At 45.8% G+C, this 14,409-nt stretch overlaps 1 protein-coding gene across 1 annotated transcript in view; it reads left to right on the forward strand.

Annotated features, from left to right (window-relative positions):
• LDB3 (LIM domain binding 3) overlaps nt 1-14,409 on the forward strand; it is a 125,846-nt gene that overhangs the window by 66,920 nt on the left and 44,517 nt on the right. The window contains exons 6-8 of the mRNA XM_044659159.1: nt 327-530; nt 7,793-7,962; nt 9,490-9,526. Coding sequence (XP_044515094.1) covers nt 327-530; nt 7,793-7,962; nt 9,490-9,526 — 411 coding nt within the window. The remainder of the gene's footprint in view (nt 1-326; nt 531-7,792; nt 7,963-9,489; nt 9,527-14,409) is intronic.

Below are 14,409 nucleotides of genomic sequence, written 5' to 3' on the forward strand. Positions count from 1 at the left end.
GCTCTGTGCCCGGCCCTGGGGCAGGAGCTGGACACACATTCTGTTAAGATGCCTTCTTGGGCTGTTGGGCCTCTGCTCGCCCCTTGCCCAGACGGACTCTAGATTCGTAGGTGACCGCTGACCGCGCAGGGCCGGTGCCTTTGCTCCGTGAGGTATCTCTGCTCGGCCGGCTCGCTCCCCTTTCTGGGCTCTCCTCTCTAATGCGAGACCCTCTGTCCTCCCTCGTCTCCCCTCCTCGTCCCCCCTTCTTCGCCTCTTGTTCACGGCCCGCCCCCCCTCTTGTCACCCCCCACCCCCTCGTTCTCTCCTCCCCGACCCACACCCAGCGCGGAGTACCAGGAACGCTTCAATCCCAGCGCCCTGAAGGACTCTGCCCTGTCCACCCACAAGCCCATCGAGGTGAAGGGGCTCGGGGGCAAGGCCACCATCATCCATGCCCAGTACAACACGCCCATCAGCATGTACTCGCAGGATGCCATCATGGATGCCATTGCGGGCCAGGCCCAAGCCCAGGGCAGCGACTTCAGCGGGTAAGACCCCGATCCCCACCGTGCCTGTGCCTGGAGGGGCGTCTCTCCTCCCTGACCGAAGGCTCTCCGGCTGTCCCTTTGCCCGGAGCAGGCCTCGGAGGACCTCGTGCCCGGAGGGGGTTCTAGTGGTAGAACGGGAAGGGCCCTCAGAGACCCCCCATCATTCTATGGCTGAGGAAACTTGAGGCCCAGAGAGCTTCCCCAACGTCTCCCTTGCTGGTGGTAGAGGCAGGGGGCGCTGGAGGAGACACCCCAGGAAATGGGCCTGGAAAGGGGAGAGGAAGGAATGCAAGTGGGTTGTCACGGTGCACTTTAAAGGACCAGACAATGGCAGGAGCCAGATTAAAGGGTTCTGGCCCAGTGACCATTACAAACCCAGACACCACTGGGCAACACTGTCTTGACCTCTTCATCCGTGCCACAACCTGCATCTTTAAACAGAGCTAATGATCGCTAACGTGGTTTCATGAGACTATCTTCTGACTGATGGTTCTGCCCAGAAAGGGTCTATGGTTGGTGAGCCAAGCAAGAGTGATTCTATGTCTCAGAATTACCCAATAATCCTTGCTCTTCCCCTAGAGTCCCCTCCTCCTTTGTCTTCTATTTAAGAATTCTATCTGAAAGCCTCCCTTCGGTATCTGAGGGCCTGAGAAGACCCGGGGTTGAAAATCTCTCAGTCTCTCCCCACATGACTTCCTGGCTCTGCCCTCCTCCCATTGGGCCACAGAACCATCTAGAACAATTCTATCCTTTCTCCCAGGGTCTTGGTAGTGTCAGGAGATAAGAGAGAAAGAGAATGAGAGAAGGTGGAAAAGGTGAACTGGAAGCTCTCCTGGGAATCCCTTGGGGTCCTTGGACTGGGTCTTACCATTCATGGCTTTTCACAATCCTTGGGTTTTCTCCAGGTGGGCTGTTGAAAAGTTTCAGGGAACACTATTTTAGAAAGCAAAGGAGAAACCTTTTGGTTTCCTGCTAACAAGGGAGGGGGATATATTCTGGGCACCCCAAAGTAGTTCACAACCCGATTAGTCTCAAATCTAAACTAAGAGGAAAGCCCAACTTCTTTGTATGTTGATTCCAAATATTCTTTTGAAACTCTGAATGCTTTTTTAGAGAAAGACAAATTCCAGGAGATTTTAATTTGGAGGAGGGGGTAGTAACGGAGGGAAAGAAGACAAGCATCGAGTCCCAGAGCTATATCACTTATGGAGAGCCATTCTTTGTGGGACGTTGGCAATGCCTGAGCATAGCTTTCTTCCGCTTTTCCTTTCTCTTATTGATTCTGAGTCTTTCCATACTTGAAATGTAATGTAATCTCTTTGGGCTAAGAGAAGGAGTAGGAAGGCAGCATTGAAAATATAGTAGCGTTCAACTGAGACCAGAATTGTAAGAGGATTCTTTATTTGTGCATAGGCTAGCCCTCAATGAATGGTGCAATGAAGAAGGAGAAACTACAGAACAGGATAACACCCCAAACCTCTCTTACTGCCCACTCCTGTTTTCAAGGGACCCTGAGATTCTTGGGTTGGTTTCCCATCCAACCATCCAAAAGTTTGATTAGTGTATCAATATTCCAAATTGGACAATTATCTACTGGGGACAGAAGCAGGTGGGGGGTTACTTCTCTATTGTATTCTGGATAGTAGCATAACCAATTATTCTTATAAATCAGGAGGCAGAATTTTTAAATGTTAGCTTTGTATCTTTCAACTCAAAAAGCATGTTGGGTAGAGGACACTGGAAGGGATAAAAAAAAAACCCATACCATTTCCTCATCTCTCTTCTGCATTTCCCACCACCATCGTCCAAGATACTTTATATGTCACCAACCACTATAGATGTGGTTTGCGTGTGTGTGTGTGTGTGTGTGTGTGTGTGTGTGTAAAAGAGAGAGAGAGAGAGAGAGAGAGAGAGAGAGAGAGAGAGAGAGAGAGAGAGAGAGAGAGAGAGAGAAGTTGGCCTTGTCTTGTCACATTCGGTCCCTGACTCAGTTGAAGAGAAGCTATTAGGTAGCTTTGGAAGGGCTCAACTTCCATAGCAGAGAGCTTGAACCTAACTGAGGGAATCACAGAATCATTGATTTGGAATTTGAAGGGTCCTCAGAGGCTGTCCAATACAACTAGCTTATTTCACAGCATGGGAAACTGAGGCACAGAAATTAAGTAGCTTGTCCACGGTAACACAGCTGGTAAGGGACAGAGTCAAGACTAAAACATTGGTCTGTCTCCCCAAGTTCTTCCTCCTTTCCATTGTACCCCAGAGTACAAGGTTTGCCCTTTGAACATGACACACATTTATTAAACCATGAGTGGGTGCTAATAGCTTCCTTCCCTCCATCAAGCTTTTTTTTCCTTTTCTCAGCCTCAGGGGACTCCAAAGGCATAAGGCCACAAAATGATGGTGAAAGTCAAAAAGCACTTATTAAACTGTGTTTAATGCTGATGTTTAAAGACTTCCTTTGGGAGGTGGTGTTCATGTAAGAGAGGAAAAAGCCTCATGCCTCCCTTTTAACATAATCCTTCTCAAGCTGATATTCTACCACTAATGAGAACAGGCATTCCTAGTAGGCTTCACAGGTTAACAAGGCGATTTCCATCCATTGCCTTATTGGACCCTCTCCATCTTATGAGGTAGGTACTGCCCTATTTTACAGATGAGGAACCTGAGGCTGAGAGGGAAAGCAATAGAGTAACAGCAATTCACATTTGTAGAGAACTTTAAGTTTGCAAAACATTTCCTTCCCAACCCTGCAAGGTAGGTGGTACAAGTATCGTGATTGTCTTTTTGCAAAAGAGGAAATGAAGCTCTGACAAAAGCAAAGTGACATAACAAAAACGCAGTTTTATGCAGCTTTAAGGTTTGTAAAGCATTTTTCACACACAGCAGTGCTACCAGGTAGGTACTTCAGATATTATCGCCATCCCTATTTTACAGACCTGAAACTGAGGTTTTGAGAAGTTGTCACTTTCCTAAGTAACACAGCCAGGATCTTAAGAGGGATTTGAAACCAGGCCTCCTGTTCCTTCTGTGACACCATGCCACCTATGGCAAAAAAAAGTGTTAAAACACCAAATATGTCGCTAGAGAGTGTCGGAATCCGGGATTTGAACCCGGGATGCCTTGACTCCTAAATCACGGTGCTGTCTCCGGTGTAACGAGCCTACCGTGCTTACTTCGGACAGTTGGTGTTGACGTCTTTGGTTTCTTCTTCATTGATGTTTCTTTTCTTTTTTTCTCTCCTTTCTTTATTCAATTCTTCCTCTTATAACCCATTTCTGATACTAACCTTGCCCTGCTGTGTGCTCTACACCCCCCTCTGCTTATTGATGGAAACCATTCACTCAATGCTGGGTTTTCATCTCCCGACCTGGCAGAGAATCACCACTTGTGTAAGTAGATCCATCTTCTCCCTCCCCGAGTCTGTCTATTTGTCTGCCTGCCTGCCTGCCTGCCTGCCTGCCTGCCCCTTTGGGGTGATGGGGTAACCATGAGTGGATTTGGTCTGGTGTGTTCGACGACAAGTACAGAGAGAAGGTCTTTGTCCCCGTGGTAGTTGTCACCCGCCGTTCATTCCCTGACTCAGAACAGCTCGAGGAAATGGAAATTGTAACCTTTGACATGGAACCAGGCATACTTCAGCCTGGTGGTCTTGCCAATAGTATTGTGTTAACATCTGCCTCTGGACACTCTATAGAGTTGAAGGTCACAGTCTGGGTTCTCTCCAGAGGCTGTCCCTTAAGAGGATAGGTATCAATGCAGATAAATAGATATAGGCATACATAGAGAGACAGAGACAGAGGCAGAGAGACAAGACAGAGAGAGACACAGAGAGATGGATGGATAGAAAGAGAATAGATGGATGAATGGATGAAGAGAGAAACAGAGAATAGATGGATGAATGGATGAATGGATGAATAGAGAGAAAGACAGAGACAGAGACACAGAGTGATGGATGGATAGAAAGAGAATAGATGGATGAATGGATGAATAGAGAGAGACAGAGAGACAGAGAGAATAGATGGATGAATGGATGAATGGATGAATAGAGAGACAGAGACAGAGAGAGAATAGATGGATGAATGGATGAATTGATAGAGAAAGGGAGAGACAGAGAGAGACGGAAAGAGAAATAGATGGATGAATGGATGAATAGATAGACAGAGACAGAGAGACAGAAAGAAATGGATGGATAGAAAGAGAATAGATGGATGAATGGATGAATAGAGAGATGGGTAGAGAGATAGATAGTTGAATGGATAGAGAAAGAGAGATAAATAGACACATTTATATCTATATCTGTATCTCTATATGGTGTAGTTGCCAGGTTGTGTGAGGGGACCTTCCTCTGAAAGAGGGGGTCAGATCCTTCTGATAAGGAAGCATCCTGATAAAATGGAGAATGTTGTTTTCTGAATTTGTTGCCGGCTTTGGACATAAGGAGGTATCCTTAGAGGGCTTTGCCTATTTGAGGTCAAACTATCACCATATCTTTTCCTGTGGAAAAGAGATCCACAGAAGCTAGCATGGTGATGCCAGCAGAAGGGAAATCAATAGATTTCCATCTGAAATCTGAAAGATTTCCTTAAGAAATGAAAGAGACCTTAGCCATCATCTAATACAACCTTTGCGTTTTACAGGAGACACAGGCCCAAAGAACAACTTATCCAATGTTACACACATTTCAATCCAATTTAGCACTTATAAAGCATTTATTGTATGTGTTAGCACACAGGCTAATAGAGGAATGTGATAAATATACATATAGCTCAAATCTACCATAATTTATAATAATTTAATTATTACACCTCAATAAGTGCATCTGATGTACATGATGGGCAAGAGGTCCTTTACTGACTGAGACAGAGTAAGAGGCTCAGGGCAGACTCCCTGAAAGGTGGTATTTGAGCTCCACTTTAAATGATGGATAGGAAATCCACAAGGAGAATGTGGAAAGAGGGGTTCAATGAGGAATTCTCTGGCCACTGCTTAGCATAAGAAACCCCTTGCAATAAAAAGGCTCTGATGTTCCCTTGCAATCAGAATGGATTTTCTCGTTTTGAGGCTTGGAAAGTATTTATTGAGATGAATCTGGAAGCTTAGTGAGAGGCCTCTGAGAGCCAAGGATTAAATTGAATTGATAGAGATATTGAAGAGGTACTTACTGAGAGGCACAACTCTCCAGTGAAGAGTCTAGACACAAGGTTTCCTAGCCCTGCTGGTATTTTGAGTTCCACCTAGAATATCTGCCATCAATCTAGACCAGGGTGAGTTAAGGTTCTAAAATACTCTCTCATGCCTGACAGAATCTACTTTTCTTTCTTCTTTCTTTGGATTCCATTGGCCTCTAACATAATAAGCATCATTATGGCCACACTCAGGGCCGGCAGGAATATGAGGCATGTTCAAATGTCATTGGGCCTCTGGAGAAGCAGGAGATGGAGCAGAAAATCCAGAGCAGGATAGACATATCCCAGTTTGGAGCTGAGGTTTCCTTTCCCCAGTTGGATGTTGGGTCTACTGCTTTCCAGTATCTACAACAAGTAGGCCAGGCCACTGGAGACCCTGGCAATGAGGAGGACATTCTGTAAAGCCTGGCGACTTCCTATTTCTTAAATAAGCATCTCCTATTAGAGTGAAGAAACCTGCTCACGCTTTGACAGTTCCCACCATGAATGTGAGAGTCTTCCAGGTGTGAGCCGTCTACACCAGGGGCTGGTCCTGGCTCTCTGTTTGGGTAGATCCTGACACACACAGACAGGAACAGATGGTAGTGTGGATTCAAAGGACTCTTTCCTGGTGGTCAATGGTGCGATACTTCTTCATACTGAGTCAAATAGGGCCCACTTTGTTGGTGTCATAGACATGGAAGGGTAGGGTAGGAACCAAATCTAAAATCTTTGGCTTCAATATGGATCCACAATGTCAGCTGAGCAAAGGTCATCTACCATTGTGGGGTGACTTCCTCGGCCCCTGGCCCCACCCAGCTCATGATTTGGGGAATTTCCAAAACACCCTACATCCAAGAAGTCAAGAGACTGGCCAGGCCCCCATTCAGCCCAAAGGATGTATCAACAAACCTTTCCATGATCCCATCCCTCCAATGAGCCTTAGATCAGCCCTTGCCAAGGAAGGCACGGTGGAGGACATTGATAATCATCAACTCGTAGATCAGAAATCAGAAAGCAAAAAGGAACCTCAGAAACCTTTCATCTAACCCAGTCATTTTACACTTGGGGAAACTGAGACTCAGGGAGGTTAAGCCACTTGCCTAAGGTCACACGAATAGTAAATGTCAGAGACAGGATCTGAACCCATGTCCCCCAGTTCTGTAGCTAGAACTTTCATTGCATTGCTTTCTCAACTTTAGATTAAAAGCTTCTCTCAAAGAGTGGATTTCTAGGCTCCCAGCAATTAGAAAGAGAAGAACCCAGTGGATCAACATGATTCTTGCTCTAACCACACCTGATATTTTTTCCAGCCTTGACCTTGGAGTGCGGGGCCACTGGTCAGGCAGGGACACATAAGCCACCCTCAGACATTTTTAGGCAAAGATTTAAAAATATTCCTTGCTCTTGAAAGGGAAGTGAGGTCTCTCTCCCACGGATAAGCAGTTATTTCTTTTGATCAGCGTCTAATACTACTGGGTAAGGGGGGAAGGGACAGTTTAGCTTTGGCCTGGATGTCTGGGTATTCCAGTGTAGCTTGTTATGATAAAGGGAGCCTCAGTAGTAAGGCTTCCAGGGAGATTTCAGGGGGAGGGAGGTCTCATTGACATGAAAAATAGCCTTCCTTTTTCTCCCAGTGGCATTGCTCCCAGGACTGAGCCGAGAACTCTCTAAAAATCCCCTTCTCTTTTCTGCACCCAGTGGCCATGGCTGCTTCACCTTCCAGGCTGATCTAATAACCATACACCGTTGGGTATTAGCATGGACTGGGTTCCCTTTATTTTTGGCTCCCACGATGAGTGAATGGGGTGAGGGGGGGATTCTAAAGGATGACTGGGCCTGAGCACCAATGACCCAGACAGAGCCCTCCAGAATGCTGTCTTCTCTGCATATGTTAATCACTTTGTAAAACTCTTTCACAAAATGATCTGTTTTTCTGTTGGTGGCATTTGGGAGGTTGGAATTTTTTCTTCCTTTTCTAGAAAAAAAAAGCGAAGGGGGTAAGCCAGGGTTAGGTGTTGGGCACAGCTCCAACTTCTCCCTCATTGCTGCCCCCCAACTAGTGCCCCCTTTCAATGAACTCTTTCTGCGTTGCAGTAACATCCCCGTTAAAGACCTTGCAGTAGACAGTGCTTCCCCCGTGTATCAGGCTGTGATTAAAAACCAGAACAAGCCTGAAGATGAAGTGGATGAGTGGGCCCGCCGGTCCTCCAACCTGCAGTCCCGCTCCTTCCGAATCCTGGCGCAGATGACCGGGACGGAATACAGTAAGTAGCTCACTTGTGATATTTAGAACCTGGAGGGGGCTCAGAGGTCATCTAGTCCAGTTCTTCCATTTTGCAGAAAGGGCAGCTCAGACCCAGAGAGCTTTTCTAACTTACTGAAGATCACACAGGAAAACAGTAGCAAAGTGATAGGGGAACCCAGATACCGGATTCAAGGTCCATCAGTCTTTCCACTCCACAAAAATGGGGCAGGTCCTTGGAGTCTGGCACTGAAGGGCATCGTTACCATGCTGACCTGTGGCCAGCCATTGTCCCTGCTCAGAATTCAGGATAACTCTGTCTTGCAAATACTGACCGGCCCGGGCCTGTCAGTACCAGCTTGTCATCCTCTTAGAATGCAATTAGGGAGGTGAAGATGAATGGAAGTTGGCAGCTTTCTGGTTTCTCCCCCAGTCTCACCAGTGGGACAAGGCAAGAAGAGTCTTGTTCCCAGGCCAAGTTGCTTCCAAGAAAAATCCCTACTTAGTCATGGATTTGGATTCCCTTCCATTGACATAGACAAATCCAGCTTGCATTCGTCATTTCTTCTCTTGGCCATGATTAGATGCAAGGCCAAAACCAATGTCCTGAGTGCCCGGTTCTGTTGCTGCCTCCTGCCCAGGCTCTAAATAAGGACCAAAAGCCCTGGACCCGTCCCTACCCCGTGGCAGGCACTGCCAGGGACTCTAGCATCTCTTAATTAGCTATTTCTCTCCTCCAAACGCGTATACTGGATCTTTAGCGCCTTGTAGCCAGGTCTTACCCTCAGTGCTCGGTTCTGAGGTGAGTTAAGCCATTTTGCCCCTGTGGAATGTTCTAGAATAAAATGAGAGACTATTTGGTAGAACATCCTGGATCAAATGAGACCACATTTGTAAAACACTTCATAAAATTAGGTGTCTAGTAGATATTTAATCAATACTTACTCCCTTCCCGATCCTCCAGTAGTCGAGCTAGAAGGGACCCCAGTGATCACCCTAGACACAGTAGATAGAGTGCTGGGCTTGGAGGCAGGAAGACCTAAGTTCAAATCTTCCCTCTGACATTTATTAGATGTGTGATCCCAGGCAAGTGGCTTAGCTCGCTGGTCTATAAAATCAGGCTAATAATAGCACCTACCTTACAGGGTTATTATAAGGATCAAATGAGACAATAACTATAAAACACAAGGCAAACTGTTAGGGCCATAGAAATAGCAGTAGTTATTATTAGAGGAAATTGGTTGGGAAGTTGACTGATCTGGAGTCATACAAGCGGATGGCAGCGGAACAGGGATGCCCACCAAGGCCTCGTGAGTCCTCTGCACCATGTTGGCAGGGCCCACGCTCGCCTATGGCTGGCTGGAGTGAATTAAAGAAGCTACAAACTCCGTTTACCACGTGCCTTGCTGTGTCTGTCCCGGGCACAAAGAGCCAAGGAAGGCCACCTAGGACTCTTCTGGGCTCAGAGATTAGGATTCTCAAGTTTCCAAATTCACGCCAACTTTGTTCCCAGTCGACCCCTTCCTAACACTGATTTTCCCCCTCATAGTGCAAGACCCTGATGAAGAGGCCCTGAGAAGATCAAGGTAGGCACCTGGAAGCAGGCTCTGTGACCTTCTCATTCCTGATACTCACCTCCTAATGCTCGTCCACGGCAGCCACCTAAACAGTGTCCTTTAAAACCGGCTCCCTCAGAAGAGATCTTTCTAACTCACTTGCCCCCACACTAAAATCCTGAAATGCTCTTTTCCCCACCCTCTCACTCCCAACCTCCCACACCACTTCTGATGTTGGCAAGGCACGGTAATCCTCGAAGAGATGTTCCCAAACCTGGCCTGGGAAGAGGAAAGGGGAGCCCTGCCCAACGGGACTGATGGAAGGGCCTTGGGAGAGGATGAAAATCGTGGAGTGAGCCATGGGTTAGGGAAAGAGACCTGCTTCGGAAAATCCGTTTTGCCCATCAGAACAACTAAACCAAGTTCGTGAGTTTGTGCAGGAAATTGGGGACAGGAAAACATGCCTGTTTCCTCTGAAGGGATGGATGAGATCTAAAAGATTTAGGCAGCCACACTTTCTATGTCCATGTCTCCCATCTCCACCACCACCCATTCCAACTCGATCTCTCAGACCCCAGAGTTATTCCACCCACTCCCTCTACCAAGGGGACCATGCCCAGCAGGACCCTAACAATATTCCTAGCGGCAAAAATGAAAGCAAACAAGTGGTGCCCAGGTCTGAGATTATAATTTTCCCTCGAGATCTTTGAGAGCCATTCAGCTCCCATTGGAGCTGATAATAGATAATAATATGTCTAATAGATAATAATGTCTATTAGAGTAGTCAGGTCTCTTGTAAGAGGAAATCATCGTGGGGTAGTAAGCTACCTGAGAGGTATCTGGGCATAGTCTGCAGAAAGATGTCTCCTCCGAGGCCAGGGTTAGCTGGATGTTCATAACTAGCCCCACACTAGAACATCTCAAAAAATGGGATTCTTCATTCACTGCCCTGAGTTATCTTACCGTTCTTAGGGGTACCTGGATACAGCTTTGATGATGAAAATCAGCAGGAAAATCAGGAGGATCCCACATCCCCACAGACCTCCCCCACTTCTAGCAAAAATTGGTCCTTCCTTGAAGATCTAAAAGAGAGATTTAATTGTGCATAGGCTCACAGGTTCATTAGATTTGGAGCTGGAAGGGACCTTGGAAAGCATCTAGCCTAGCTGCTACATTTTACAAATTAGGGAAAATCAGGCCCACAAAGATGACACGACTTGCCCAACAAAGTATGCGATTGCCTCTGTTTACGATTTGTTTTTAATCCCCTCTGTTTTGGCAAGCCATCTCTCCTCTTGAGTCTTCTATAAAATGGGAGGTTAGGATTAGATGGCCATTGAGGTCCTTCCTAGTTGGGGAATCTATGATCCTATGGTCTCCTGGGTTGGGCTTTGAATAGCTGACATCCATTGGTATGTCATTTATTGCAGATTTCTCTTGAACCTAGATTTTCCAATCCTAAAATCTTCCTTTCTTTAGGAGAAAATCTTTGTTCTAGGAGGTATTCCCTCCCTATATGTTGCCAAAACCTCCCTATACTTACTGTGCCATCCAGTCAAAAAACCCCATGGAGCCTACACCTGAGAGGCAACATCCCCATCAGTAGGAAGAAAGTGATGCTAGGACCTGCTAGCTGGCCAGCTGGGGACACCAGGCTGACCTCTAGACCAAAGCTATGTGTCAAACTTAAATAGAAATGGGAGTTCCATTAATAATATGAGGCCATTCAAAGTGATGAAAGAACTCTCTCTCTCTCTTTGAAGGCTGATGACCTGGTTTGAATCTTGGCTCTACTATTTATGTCCTTTTGAATTTAAGTGTTCCCTGGGCCTCAGTTTCCTCAACTATAGAATGAATAATTTGGACTAGAAGGACTCTAAGATCCTTTCCAGGGCTAAATCCACCAATCTCTGACCTGGATTTGAATCCTGGCTCTGCTGCTTGCCACCCATATGACCTTAGATGAGAAATGTCATATCTCTGAGTCTTCCTTCATTCCCTCACTTCTAAAATAAGACTGAGTTTGAAGGCATCTCAGAGCACCAAATTATTTTCAGTGGGTGAACTTTAGGATCCCTTATAGCACTAAATTCTATGGTATCTCAAGAAGAATCGCCTCTTTTTTGCTGGGGCTTACCGAAATTGGTCTTTTATCTCCAATGACATGTTTTTTAAAAAATGTTAGTTGCAATCTGATCTCCTTTTTCATTCATGGTCTTTATGTCGAGCTCCTTAAGGGAGCCACATAAAATCCCCACAAAAGAAATTTCATTCTATTCCTTTCTTTTTCTGTTGGAAAGTCAGTGAGTTGTATAGGAATGGTCTAGGGAGATGGGATTTGAGTCTAGGCCTTGCACTAACTAGTTATGTGGCTTTGGGCGAGTCATTTCCCTTCCCTGGACCTTGGTCTTCTCATTTGCAAAATGAGGAGGCTGGTCTAAATGATCTTCTTCGTCTCTGCCAGATCTAAAATTCCAGATGGGTCATATGGCTGGCACAAATGATCTCCTTGGTCCCTACCAAATCCATAATTCTAGATGGGTCATCCTACCATTTTTCTCCTCCCTCCCTTCTTCCCTATTTCTCCTTTTTCTCACAAATCTTAAACTTCTGGTCCTGTGAATTGAGTCCTACTTTAATTCTTTCCTAACCTTTTTTAGCATGTGCCTTCACTGGTATTGAGTGAGATCTGGAGGGAGCAGCAGACCTGGCTAGCTGTCTTGGGCTGTTCTGGGTACCCTAGGTCATGCTGGAGCTGGGGCAGGGTGTGTGGAGTGATAGCTGCCCTGTGATGTTATATTTCTCTTGGAAGAGAGAGGATCATACCACATGTCCTTCTCCAGTAATAGCAGCTCTCAGCTTCAGGGACTTTAAGGAATCTCCCTGAGCCAGAACTTTTTACAAGGACATTTTCCAAGGCACAGGGATTGTTTTTTCCTGGCTATTTAGTCAGGGAAGAGAAATAGTGGTACCAATAGATCCATTGCTAGGTCCACATCTTTGGTGGCCCTGAGAACATGGATGAGTAATAAGCTTCCCAGACTCCTCGAAACACAGTGAGGTAAATGAGCTTGGATGGCATGTGGACAAGTGTCTTGCTCTCCCTAACATCTTCTCCCTGCTCCCATTCTCCCTTACCCCCATTCCCTAGTGCCAAGACCATAAAGTTAATCATGGGACTCAGTTTTACCATGAAATGGGTCTAAGATCCCAGTCCAGATAGGAATCCCAGTCCAGAGAAGACCTCAAACTCGCCAATGAATGACTTTCTATGGTCTTTAAGGCAGGGTCAGATGTCCAAGGCATTCTCTTGGGGGAAGGGGGAAGAGGGAGGTGTGTGGCCCTAAGATACTTCTTGCCCCAGCATTCATTCCAATCTGTTAGTGACTTCTTTGGCTCCTGGTTACATAGCTATCTCCCTTTGTCTAAACATAAGAAACCCAGGCTCTTTGGGGACCTTAAAACTAAACCATGACCTGGGAACTCATGTAGCTTTTGAAACTAATCTAAAATAAATTGCCCTCACCTTAGTTGTATGGTAGGGGAGTGGTGGACATACATGTTCCCTAACCCCTCTCTTTCTCTCTCTCTCTCTCTCTTTCTCTCTCTCTCTCTTTCTCTCTCCTCTTCTCTCTCTTCTCTTTTCTCTCTTTCTTCTCTCTCTTCTCGCTCTCTCTTTCTTCTCTCCTTTCCTCTCTTCTCTTCTCTTCTCTCTCTCCCCTTCCTCTCCCTCCCTTTTATTTTTTTCTTGTCTCTCTCTTTTTCTCTCCTTCTTATCTTCCCTTTCCCTCTTTCTTTCTCTATGCCACAGGGAAAGGTTTGAAACGGAACGTAACAGCCCACGTTTTGCCAAATTACGCAACTGGCATCATGGTCTCTCGGCCCAAATACTTAATGTAAAAAGCTAAAAACATAAACAAATCAAAAAACAACTTGAAATCTCCCTTCCCCTTCACCTGCCCAAAATAAAGACACTTGTAGCATTCAAGGAGACATTAATGCCTTATCTGCTGTACCCAGCAGTTAATGTTGGAGACATTATATTTATTAAGGAGCAAAATTGTAAAGAGTCCAACTCCCAGAGTATTTTCTGCCTGCCTTATCTCCTCTTTAGTATAATCTACTTTACTTCCCCTGCCCAGCCCCTTTGCAAATACTCCTACTTGGGCACAGGGTTGGTGTTTATTTTATCTTCACTTATATGTAGCCTTAGCCTTCAGATGGGTGTGAAACTTAGATTTACTATTTTAATGCACTGGGGGAAAAATTGAAACAAGTTTGTGTTCAGGTTTTCCCTTAAAATATTGGTTTATGAGAAAAGGCCAGCTCCTTCAGATTCAGCCGAGTCCAGTGGGCTTGGCAGTGTGCATGTTGAGTGTTTTCCTCAGTTGGAAACAGAACTTTGGCTCAGGGTCCAGGTTCTGAGCCCCTTGCCATCCCCCCATGAGCCCAGGGAGCTAACATCGGATCTCAGGTACTCAGAGAAGCAGAGAAGGTAGGGATGAGATGACACTTTCATTAATGGAAGTTGAATCATCAAGAGATAATTAGCCTGAGGGTTGTCATGCTGTGTTGTAAGTCTCAAACATGTGTGGTTAAGTCTCAGACACAGATGTTTCAAGTCTCCAACAAATGTGCTCCTCTCTTTGTACCATGCTTGCTTGGCCAGCTCCACAACTTCCCCCCCTTTCTGTACATAGCAGCATGCTTCTTCTGAAATAAAAATAATTTTAAATAAATCAAACCATGCTCCAGTCATGCTGTGCCTATGTTCTATGAGGGAAGAAATACTGAGTTTTGGAAGGGGAGGAGGAAGTGCTATCTGGGCATCTACACAGAGGACCAGGCTTTAGTCTGCTCAAATCAGTCCAGTCCAATCCAACGCACTTGTAGGGATGTCTTGGGGTTTGGTG

This window comes from Gracilinanus agilis, chromosome 2, assembly GCF_016433145.1.
Source record: "Gracilinanus agilis isolate LMUSP501 chromosome 2, AgileGrace, whole genome shotgun sequence".
In the NCBI taxonomy this organism is placed as follows: domain Eukaryota; kingdom Metazoa; phylum Chordata; class Mammalia; order Didelphimorphia; family Didelphidae; genus Gracilinanus; species Gracilinanus agilis.